The 12361-nt window shown below is 44.3% G+C and overlaps 1 protein-coding gene across 4 annotated transcripts in view; it reads right to left on the reverse strand.

The window, feature by feature from the left end:
• ypel1 (yippee-like 1) overlaps positions 1 to 12361 on the reverse strand; it is a 79486-nt gene that overhangs the window by 42897 nt on the left and 24228 nt on the right. For all 4 annotated transcript variants that reach the window (XR_013548891.1, XR_013548892.1, XM_078421435.1 and 1 more), the window contains exon 3: positions 4224 to 4267. Coding sequence is in view for 2 of the 4 variants with exons in the window: in XM_078421435.1 (XP_078277561.1) it covers positions 4224 to 4267 (44 nt within the window). In the remaining 2 variants the exon portion in view is untranslated. The remainder of the gene's footprint in view (positions 1 to 4223; positions 4268 to 12361) is intronic.

Genomic DNA, 12361 nt, shown 5'->3' on the forward strand with positions numbered 1-12361 from the left:
GCCACAGTGAAAGTAATCAAACTTATCCCTCCCCCCACCCAGGTTTCAAACTGCAAATGCATAAGCTTTTTAAAAATATAATGGCATGGCACGGGGGAGTTGCACCAATGGTAGATAATTTGTGGAAGCACAAGTGTTTTGGAAATGTATATTTTGCAATATTTCCTTCCAACATGTGGTAGGTGTTTTTCCTCAGATTCCCTCGCAAATGCTAAACTAACCAATGCTGAATGATGTTATTCTTGCACTCAGGTAGGTGGACACTGATTCTAAGTCATTGTGTTGTTCAGGGAGCAGCAACAACAAATTCACCAGCACAGGCCTCAAAGTAATGATGGTGGCAGTGGAAACTTGCAATGGAGGTCTTAAATGCCAAGGAACACAGGATGCAACCATCCATTCCATCCTTCACACCAAACCAAAGACATAAATAAAACAAGTGTAAGGAAATAGCCAGAGACAATTGCCTACAGTGATGTTGTCATCTTTTCATGGGTATAGGCAACTCCTCTTCAATGTGTGGCATTACCACATGGAAGATAGGGTATACAAAAGCCCCTAGAGGATTAACATCAAAGAAATGCGCCAATGTGCAAGTCAATTACTGTATGAAGTTTTCTTTGATTATATGTAAATAAGATTGGCATTCTAAATAGTTTCTAATGACTTTTCATTATTTGAGCCAAAGGCAATAACATGGTGATCAGTAACAAGAGGATTGTTACAATTGGACTGCATCATTATAGAAATCAGCACATGTTGCTCATCCCCATTTCTAAAGGAGACTATTAAGATGCATCCTTCCAGACCCACTGCAAAGCTTGTGGGAAGTGAACTCGGATGTTAATGGGGTACATTCCAAAGTAGTACGTCATCAAACATGCCCGAAACGAAGATATTTGGCCAAATGAGAATGCTGTAATGCCGACCTTGCAGAGGGCCACAAAATGCCATGCAGGGTTAACAGATACATGACATTGATCATAAAGATTTTAAGAGTTTGATGATCGCAAACTATCTCCATGTTCAGGGAATAATAGTTTTGGAAGTTCATGAAGAGATCAGTGATCAAATGTGGAGTCAAAATTGTTGTTGTCTTTTGTCTTTTATCTCAACCACGATTGTTGTCTTTTACCCCTTAAATATCCAACAAATCTACATCTGGGCAAAATCTTATGCCTACATATACGTAAACAATTGGTGTATTATCATCATGTGTTCTAAGATTTTGCATGCTGCAGGTAGATCAAATACATGGATACAATAGATAGTTGAAGAGAAAGGAAATATAATACCATAATACTGTATGGTCCATTATACAGGGAAAGATCAGATAAAAAAAGTGCAAGGTACACAAGTTAGATTGGAAGACTGGGAATATATTTTTGGCATATGGGAGCCCATTCAAGAGTCTGATGTACTGTGGGGAAGAAATTGTTCTTGAATTTTATGGTACATGATTAAAAAAAATTGCATCTTCGGCCCAATAGGAGAGAGGAGAAAACAGAATAACTGAGGTACGAGTAATCCTTGGTACAATGGCTACTTTCAGCATACATCTCTACATGCCTGTTGGTTTCTCTAACTACAACTGAATGAATTCCCTTCACCTTGGGAAGCATTCCACAACATTCCACACTGCAATGACTGGAAATGGAGATTCACATCATGTACCAGCCTTGAATGATGCATAGGCAAAATATTTATCTATTTCAATACTCAGGAGGTCCAGACATAGAAGTACCATTCTGATGCCTTTCCTCGCGGGGTGGGCATGGTTGCGCAGCGGTAGAATTGTTGCCTTACAGCGCTTGCAGCACCAGAGAACCGGGTTCGATCCTGCCTGTACGGAGTTTGTACGTCCTCCTCGTGCCCTGCGTGGGTTTTCTCTGAGATCGTTGGTTTCCTTCCACATTTCAAAGATGTACAGGTTTGTAGGTTAATTGGCTTGGTATAAATGTGAATTGTCCCTAGCATGTGTTAATGTGCAGGAATCGTTGGTCAGTGCGGACTCAGTAGGCCGAAAGGCCTGTTTCCGCACAGTATCTATAAACTAAAACTAAACTAATAAACTCACGGACTGGAAAAGCTTAACCTCCGAATGCACTGTTCTTCAGGCAGTTGGTGGCAAGCTTGCAATGGTAACTTTCAGAAAACCTTGGAAAGAAATGTAAACTCTCCCAGTCAGTTTCCAGACTTTCTTCCTTCAGGTTTATGAGCAAATTCATAAGTCATACGAGCAGAATCAGACAATTTGGCCCATCAAATTTACTTCACTATTCAATCATGGTTGATCTATCTTTCTCTCTCAACCCCATTCTCCTACCTTCACCCTATAACCTTTGACATCCTTATGAATGAAGAATCTGTCAATCTCTGCTTTAAAGATATCCAAGAGATATCCAAATTGGCATCCACAGTTGCCTCTGGCAATGAATTCCACAGATTCACCACCACCTCTTCAACAAGGCTACACAAATATCCACAATGAGCCACAACCTTGATTTGCTGCTCAGCCAAGTTCACCAGGCAACTTGTAACTGCACTCTTGCCTTTTGGAATGAAACACTCTGCTTTGTTTGGCTCTTTAGCCATGTTTTTAGCAATTCTATTAAACTGCACAGGTAAAAGTATGCCCTTCCTACTTAATTGCAAAGGGCAGCTAAAGCAGTCATAACTCATATGCAGTCTGAAAATTATGGGGACCCAGAAACATTGCATTTGATTTGTACAAATGCACACAAGACACTGCACGGTACTAGCAAAACAAGAGTATTCATAGTGATCGCATGTGACTAGAAGAACTAGTTAGTGGATCAGGGAGCAAATATGTATTGGCAATCACGCCTCTCAGTTTGCACATCATCTGTAGTGTGGTTCAATGATAATTCCATTCTTAGAGACCATTATCGCATTTAAACTTTATCCAATTTGGAACAGTTATTAACTTTACCCTTAATCCTGTTCCTCAACATACCCCCCTCTTGAAAATCTAGGTGCTCACAGGTTCATAAAATACTACTTGTGCAATCAATAACTGTCAAGGTCATTACTTCTCTTAATTTATACCATAGGCTTGGACTTGAATGTAGAGATATAACTTCCAAATGTGCAGCTAACATAACTTGAAGACATTATGAACTACAAGGATTTAGATAGGTTTGTGAAATGGTAGGTGAAATTTAAAGTTGAGAATTGTGACGTGCTATATTTTGATAGGACGATTGAGAAGAGGCAATACAAACTAAAGGACACAACTCTAAAAAGGTTACAGAAATCAAGAGTTCTGGGAATATATGTGCACAGCTCATTCACACGGCAGGCCAAGTTGATAAAATGTTTTTTTTAAAAAGCACATGGTATCATGGGCTTTATAAACTTGAGCAAGGAAATCATTGTGAAATTTCGTAAAATAGTGTTCTGCCGTAACTGATGTGCAATGACAGTTCTGACCAACTCACTTCAGAAAAGATATGACAATATTAGTGTGAGGAGAGGAGATTTACCAGAATGATTACAGGGATTAGCTTTACTTATGTCGATATAGAAAGACTGGATTTGTACCCTTAGGCTAGGAAGAAATTGAGATAATGATATAGGTATTTAAAATCATGATGATATGAAGCAGAATAGATAGAAACGGTTCCCACTGAGGGGTCGAAAACAAGATGTTTTCAAGGAGTTTGGCAGAAGAACTAAAAGTTACATGAAGGGCTCGTTGGTGCACCTTGCAAGCTGGAGATAACGTTGGAATGAGTTAGCAGGGACCCAACATAATAACAAATTGTTTTCCGGCTTTCATCTAGCAACTTCCATAGCGTAGCAGATAACTTTGTCTATTACACATACAACATTCTCATACCAGGCTATTTCAAAATAATTCAAAGCAGCAGACTGGCAAGAAAATGAAAATATCAATTGTGCTGATGGAGTCATCACGCAACTGTGAAGGAGAATATCCCAATGAATATCTGAACTAGTGCATGTTTTCAAATTGATGCAGTTAACCAATCAAAGGATGCATGCAGTTGCTAATTTAGGTTTTGTGTCATTGTTGCCCGTTAACTTGCTGATACCCATCTTATAAATCAACACCCACCAGTAAAACTACCCCTTAAAACAAAGCCAACCACCAAATCAGGCTCATAGCACAGATTTTCTCATGGAAACACCAACAGCACAAAGGCACCTCATTTTTGAGCAGCAAACAGTCACATACTTACACAGAGTTGAACAGGTATGCACGTCCCTGGCTGCCTTGGAATGACTGCGAAAGAGAGGCAACAATTAACATGGTTTGAACAAAAGGAACCAGAGAAGCCAATCCAAAATTCACAGTGTATGAAATTGACAGAGCATCTTTCTCGTACCCCTAAGCATGCAAGCTCGACACTATAATACCTTTTTGAAATATAATTTGCCATGGAAAATATTTAAGAGCATGCAGATGAAGACGGGCGGCATGGTGGCTCAGCGGTAGAGTTGCTGCCTTACAGCGAATGCAGCGCCGGAGACTCGGTTTCGATCCTGACTACGGGTGCTGTACTGTACGGAGTTTGTACGTTCTCCCTGTGACCTACATGGGTTTTCTCCGAGATCTTCGGTTTCCTCCCACACTCCAAAAACGTACAGGTTTGTAGGTTAATTGGCTGGGCAAGTGTAAAAAAAATTGTCCCTAGTGGGTGTAGGATAGTGTTAATGTGCGGGGATCGCTGGGCGGCACGGAATCAGTGGGCCAAAGGGCCTGTTTCTGCGCTGTATCTCTAAATCTAAAACAAATCTAAAGACGGGAGCAAGAGAGGAACTTCCTATAATTTACTTGCATGCTCTTGGGGTTTTGTAAACATTTATCTCCAGTGTTCACACTCCTGGTCCACTTATCAGTACAATGCAAGAAATGGAAACAACAGTAAGCCACACAGTCCATCAAGCCTGTTATTACCACATATTATCTGCCCTGTACTTTAACTCTACATTTCCATTACATCCTTCATTTTATAAAAACAATCCCAAAACAAATTGTGTGCCTTTAAATGCATACCCTACAGAATAATGGATGTCATTTGTCGTGCATCTCAAAGATTTACAGCAAAGTTCTTGGTCCTTCAGTTTGAGAAATCAATTCCTTAGCAACTAGCCTGCTAAATTTCTCACTGTGGTCTTGTATATCTCAATGAGATAACTTTTTTATATAAACTCCCAAGAATATATTTGTATTATGAGACAATAATTTGAAATGTATCAGATTCCTCATTCAAGAAATGTATCTTGTGAAAGTATTGCAGGTGTTGCGCCGCCAAGGCAAATAAATCTTGAGCCCACAGGACAAATGTGCAAACAACACTCTGGTATAGAGTGAAAATGCAGCACGTAATTGCACTAAGATAGACACAAAATGCTGGAGTCACACTGCAGGACAGGCAATATCTCTGGATAGAATAGCCCTACTTCCTCCTTCTTGCACTCTCAAAACCTCCTGCGCTAAAGGCCAGCATGCATCCATCCATCTAAAACTCTCATCTTGTTTGTTCCCCCGTTTGTTTGTTTGTCCTTGTGCAGTTTTCATCCTGCAAAAAACTGTACACGATAGCGCCACAATTTTAGGCCCACCCTACTCACCATTCCCCCGCGGTCTCACTGGATCAACTTTTGTTACTTTTTTTAAACAATTTATTTCATAATCTTTAACAAATCCGCTCCCCCCCCCACCCCTCGGGAGGACCGGCGCCCGTTCCGGCGTGCCCCGCGCCTGACATTCCTCCCGTGGTGCAGCGTGGAGGCAAAGGATCGAACAGGGTCCAACAAGATGGCCGTCGCTGCCGTTCGCTACCGACCGCTGCAGGAGAGGTTTCGGGTCCACGGCTCGCTCTGGCCGACGCAATGGACACCCAGGGCCAACGTGAGTGCCCCGGATCAGTTGGGCCCAAACCGCTCCTGCATTGGTCCAGCACCCTCTCCCCCTCCCCACTCAATCCCCCCCTCCCCCTCCCCCACTCAATCCCCCCTCCCCCACTCAATCCCCCTCCCCCTCCCACCCACTCCCCCCACTCAATCTCCCTTATCCCCCCTCCCCCTCCCCACTCAATCCCCCTTATCCCCCCACTCAATCCCCTCTCCCCCCCTTATCCCTCCTCCTCCTTATCCCTACCCCCCCTCACCCACTCCATCCCCCTTCAAACCCCCTCCTCACCCACTCCATCTCTCCTCAACCCCCCTTATCCCCCCCCCTCAATTTGCACCCAATGGGTGCACCACCCATCTAGTATTATATTACTAAAACTCTCATCTTGTTTGTTCCCTTCCCCTGTATGTTTGTTTGTCTCGTATGTGCAGTTTTCATCCGGAAAAAACCCCAGTACATGATAGTGCGACAATTTTCGGCCCACCCTACTCACCATTCCACCATGGTCTCAATGAATCGACTTTGGTTACTTTTTTAAAACAATTTACCTAATAAACTTTAATAAATGCGCTCCCCCCCTCCCCCGGAGAACCAGCGGGAGGATCGGCGCCCGTCCCAGCATGTCCCGCGCCTGACTTTCCTCCCGTGGTGCAGCGTGGCGGCAGAGGGTCCAAAAGGGTCCAACAAGATGGCCATCGCCGCAGGCTACTGCAGGAGAGCTTTCAGGTCCACGGCTCGCTCTGGCCGACGTGATGGACGCACAGGGCTGAAGTGAATGGCTCCCTCTCCCCTTCCCTGTCCCCCCTCGCACCCGGGAAACACAACCCCGCCTGGCAACAGGTCCACGGATCGGTAGGGTTGCTGGGCCCGCAGAAGAGGTTTCCACCCAACATGGGTTGCCGCGCCCGCAGGACCGCCCAGAGCAGAGATTTGCGCCCAATGGGTGCACACCCGTCTAATACCATTTAAAATTGCTTGCTTTCTACATTTTAAGTATCAGCATGATGAGATTACATTGTTTTGCAGCATTTCCAAATTTCTTATCACTGAAGCACAGATGTTCAAATCTTCTGCTGGTGAAGGGCTTCATTTTTCCTCACATTACATGCCACCTGCTACTTCTTTGCCCAATTACTTAACTTGTGCATCTCCCTGCCAACTGTGTTTCTCTCATAGCTTGTTTTTTCACCTCGCTTTGCACTTCTTTTCAATTGTATCATTAATATGGATTGGGACAAATTTACTGTCCTGTAATTAACTACTTGAATAGTTCCAGGTTGGAAGTTGGAAATCAATTTGAATTGACAGACTGTTTCCAAACTTGAAAAATGTGGTGCGATGCAGGTTTTAGGATCAAATGTCAGATGACTAATGTTACATTGAAATCCGCAGCCGTGGTGCAGCATTACTAATCACACAAATGCAGGGTAATTGCAAGTTAGGGGAGATGTAGAGTTTGTTTCAAAAATGGACACAAGAGTCAAATACTGGATAGAAGACATGAATTTGTGCAGCTCCTCCAGTCTGACAGGCAAGGCCAGTAAGACAATACAACATTAATTCTAATAAGCACCAAGGCTGTAAAACACATTAATTGGTGGTGATTTTGTGGACAATGAAATAGGTAATCTTTGACTGTTGAACAATGTTGAGGAGTTGGTAAGATGGACAGCAAAACGGTAGATGGAATTTAATCCTGAAAAATATGAATTCTTGTATTTTGAGGAGTAATAAAGATAATATATTTCAATGGTAGGACAGTACATACCACCAACCAACAGAGGGACCTTGGTGTAGGCTAGGACTTTATTCATTGGAGTGCAGGAGGTCTAAGGGGTAATCCAATAGAGGTGTATAAAATCGTGAGGGGAATAGATAGGATGAAAGCACAGAATATTTTTCTAGGTTATAGGAAAACAAGAACTAGTGGTTTAAGGTGCGAGGGGAAATATTTAATAGGAACCCAATGGACACCTTTTCCACTCGGGGGGGGGGGGGGCATATGAAATGAACTGCCAAAGGAAGTCGTTGAGGCAGGTACAATAACAACTTTTAAAATACTTTGACAGGTAGATTGATGGATGAAAGAATATGGACCAAAAACAGGTAAGTGGGACTAGCTTCGTCACGACATCTTGGTCGGCATTGACGAGATTACACTGGAAGGGAGCAAAAGGAGATACGTCAGGAAGTTGCCTGGGGTGGAATGTTTGGATGGTGCCAGAATGAGTGGATAGGCAGAGTTTGCTTTGAGGAGAGAAAGTTGGAGGTTAGCCTAATTGGTATACAAAGCTGAAGGGTGTGGTTAGAGAGAAGCTTTACGCTGCACAGAAGTGGCTATAAATAGATTGGTTGGTTTAAGGGGTGCAAGATTTAAAGGAGACGCGGGAAATAATTTTCTTACCCGCAGTAATTTAAATTTAGAACTCACTGCTAATGGTGGTAAATGCTGGTACTCCCATATTGTTTCAAAACTAGTTAGATGGACACTTGAAATGCGACAGCAGAGAAGGTGATGGGCTGAGTGCTAGGAAATGAGATTAGCACTGATAGGTATTTTATGGCTAGCATGGATACAGTCGGCTTCTGATGCCATTTGTCTACTGCATGGCTTTATAACTCCAGAGTGATCGACTGCAATTACACAACATTCAATGCTGTGAATTATATACTATATTCCCTATATTTTTAAATATATCTACCGTTAACAGTTTGTTACAAGATTTATTATTGAAAACCTGGCCAAAAAAAGAGGGAACAAGGGTCACCCAGGAACAAATCATCGCTTAATTACATAATTTTTCCATTACCAATTGGAAACCCACACCTCTCCTGACAGTGCAGCATTACAGGTAGGAGTTTTGACAGCTAACCATCTTCATCGGTTCGTCAAGCAGGCATATAGCAGTTTTTCCATCCGAATATTGCTGCATTTTAACACTACTTATGCCAATTACTATAACACACTTTATAGTTAATCTGAATAATATGCAAGTCACTGTAAAGAAAGCAACTCTAATTATTTGGGAACAAGAGAATATAAAACTAATATATATGTGTTGGCACTCTCAGTTTCACCCAATGACAGACCAGTTTCAGAGATTAAATCTGAGAGTTACAAGAACATCCACTCTCCATTTGTCCAGTGGAGGTGCAGTAGATTGTAGCAGAAATATATTCATATCTAGAATACATATTAAGAATTTTGGGAACATGCACATTTAGGAACATTTAGAAAATTCCTGTAAACAGGAATTTGAAGCGGTACAAGAGTACAGGCCGACTTTATTTATTAATTCAGTTCTCAATTGGTATGGCAATCTGCCATATTCAGCTGCAGAAATTTTAGCCTTTAAGAGGAGAGAAACCAAGTCTCTGTCAGCATCTCCTCCAGCAAAGAAGTTCACTCAGATCAATACTAGTGTTCCAGTTGCTCTAAATTGATATTGTGAAGAAATGGGGACTAGAGTATATATTTTTTAATCAAACCTCACCAGATACTAGATTAGAATTTAATGGACATGGGATTAGAACAGAGCACCATACAAACTACACAGATCAGTTTAACTAATCAAACATTTGTTAGCCTCTAAGTGACGTTCCACCTTCAACATAACAGTGATGACAACAAGGTGTGGGAATAAGGGTTGATGGTATTCTTCTTCCAGCTCCAAGCATGTTCCAAGTTAAACACACTGCAGCCTAGCATTATGATAAACAGAGAAGCAGCTATTTGTATTGATCACTATGCTCCAAAATTAGCCGCCTCAAAAAACAAAATGATACCGAAGGAAAGGCTGCAGCTGAAAGCAAGTGCCTTTCCATCACAGTATCATGAGCCAAAATTTCCTGTGCCAACAATCTCCTGCTCTCTGCATCAGGACCCCCCCCCCCCCCCACTGAAGCATAATGCAACAACTGGTCAACTTCATGGGTAGATTTGACTTTAGACTTCAGCAATACAGCATGGAAACAGGCCCTTCAGCACATCAAGTCCACACCAACCAGCAATACCCCGTACACTAGCACAATCCTATGCACTAGAAACAATTTACAACTTACAGAAGCCTGCAAACCTGGGAGTGTGGGAGTGTGCGAGGAAACCGAAGCACCTGGAGAATACCCACACGACCACAGGGAGAATGTACAGACAGCATACAAGGTAAGGATCGAACTTGGGTCTCTGGCGCTGTAAGTCAGCAACTCTACCTTTGCGCCACTGGACCACCCTTAATTTCAGGTCCTTTAAAAGTTAGGTATTGCTGATGATTGTCCAGCCAACCATAGGGCAAAATTCTCATATAACAATGCCTGAGTCCTAACAGTCTGGGACCCATAGTGCTATGTTTAAAGTTCATAGCGCTATGTTTAAAGCCCATAGCACTGTGGCCAGTAGCGCTATATTTAGAACCATAGCACTGCAGCCGACAGCAATTTGTTTAAATTCCCACGCACGACGCTGACAGCGCTCTGTTTAAAACTTTGTGCGCCAAGTCTGTAGCACTGTGTGTATTACCTTTGCACGCCAAGTCTGTAGCGCTGTGTGTATTGCTTTACGCGTCACGTCTGCAGCTGATTGCACTGTGTGTATTACCTTGTGCGCCAGGTCTGCAGCTGATAGCGCTTTGTTTCCAAGGGGGTTAGGGGGCTTGCTCAGATGCAGCCCCCTGCCATTGGTTGCAATTTGAATTTGGGAACAGCACTATTGGCCAGTTACTGGCAGTTATTTCTGCCTGTATAAAGGCCTGCGCCGATAAACCATCAGGTAGTTCTTGACGAGAGGGGTTCACCGACTGGCTGGGTTGCGATCAGCGTCATGGACGGAGGCCGAGAGAGAGGGAGATGTGCAGATCGAAGACGGGCCCCCGCACATGCCGAGATAAGTATGGTTTTTGATCTCTCGTGCCAATAAAACTGATTTGTAATTTAACGAACGAGTGTGCCTTTTTCTGTTCTACTAGTCAGATCCTTGAACCTGTTCCCTTGTGAAAGGCTATAAGAAGATAACTGCAGATGCTGGTACAAATCGAAGGTATTTATTCACAAAATGCTGGAGTAACTCAGCAGGTCAGGCAGCAACTCGGGACAGAAGGAATGGGTGACGTTTCGGGTCGAGACCCTTCTTCAGACTGATGTCAGGGGGGCGGGACAAAGGAAGGATATAGGTGGAGACAGGAAGATAGAGGGAGATCTGGGAAGGAGGAGAGGACGGGAGGGACAGAGGAACTATCTAAAGTTGGAGAAGTCGATGTTCATACCACTGGGCAACAAACTGCTCAGGCGAAATACGAGGTGCTGTTCCTCCAATTTCCGGTGGGCCTCACTATGGCACTGGAGGAGGCCCATGACAGAAAGGTCAGACTGGGAATGGGAGGGGGAGTTGAAGTGCTCGGCCACCGGGAGATCAGCCTGGTTAATGCGGACCGAGCGCAGGTGTTCAGCGAAGCGATCGCCGAGCTTGCGCTTGATTTCGCCGATGTAAATAAGTTGACATCTAGAGCAGCGGATGCAATAGATGAGGTTGGAGGAGGTGCAGGTGAACCTTTGTCTCACCTGGAAAGACTGTTTGGGTCCTTGGATGGAGTTGAGGGGGGAGGTAAAGGGACAGGTGTTGCATCAGGGGTTGGGGTGGTTTGGGTAGGAAGGGACGAGTGGACCAGGGAGTTACGGAGGGAATGGTCTCTGCGGAACGCAGAGAGGGGAGGGGAAGATATGGCCAGTGGTGGGGTCCCGTTGTAGGTGACGGAAATGTTGGTGGATAATTTGTTGGATCCGCTGGCTGGTGGGGTGGAAGGTGAGAACGAGGGGGATTCTGTCCTTGTTGCGAGTGGGGGGAGGGGGAGCAAGAGTGGAGCTGCGGGATGTAGAAGAGACTCTAGTGAGAGCCTCATCTATAATGGAGGAGGGGAAGCCCCGTTTCCTGAAGAACGAGGACATCTCTGAAGCCCTAGTGTGAAACACCTCATCCCGGGCGCAGATGCGGCGTAGACGGAGGAATTGGGAGTAGGGGATAGACTTTTTGCAGGGGACCGGGTGGGAAGAAGTGTAGTCCAGATAGCTGTGCGAGTCAGTGGGTTTATAGTAAATATCCGTCACTAGTCTGTCTCCTGTGATGGAGATGGTGAGGTCCAGAAACGGGAGGGAGATGTCGGAGATAGTCCAGGTATATTTAAGGGCAGGATGGAAATTGGAGGTGAAGTGTATGAAGTTAATGAGTTCTGCATGGGTACAAGAGGTAGCACCAATGCAGTCGTCGATGTAGCGGAGGTAGAGGCAAGGCCAGCGGCAAGGCTGGGCGAGGCGAGCGGTATGGTGAGGCAGGGTCAGCGGTGAAAGGCGAGACGAGGCCGGGCCAGCGACAAGGTGAGTGGCGAGGTGAGGCGAGGCTAGCGGCAAGGCCGAACCAGCGGCGAGGTGAGGCGAGTACAGCGGCGAGGCCGGGCCACCGGGCCAGGCTAG

The sequence above is a fragment of the Rhinoraja longicauda genome, chromosome 25 (genome assembly GCF_053455715.1).
Source record: "Rhinoraja longicauda isolate Sanriku21f chromosome 25, sRhiLon1.1, whole genome shotgun sequence".
Taxonomy (NCBI): domain Eukaryota; kingdom Metazoa; phylum Chordata; class Chondrichthyes; order Rajiformes; family Arhynchobatidae; genus Rhinoraja; species Rhinoraja longicauda.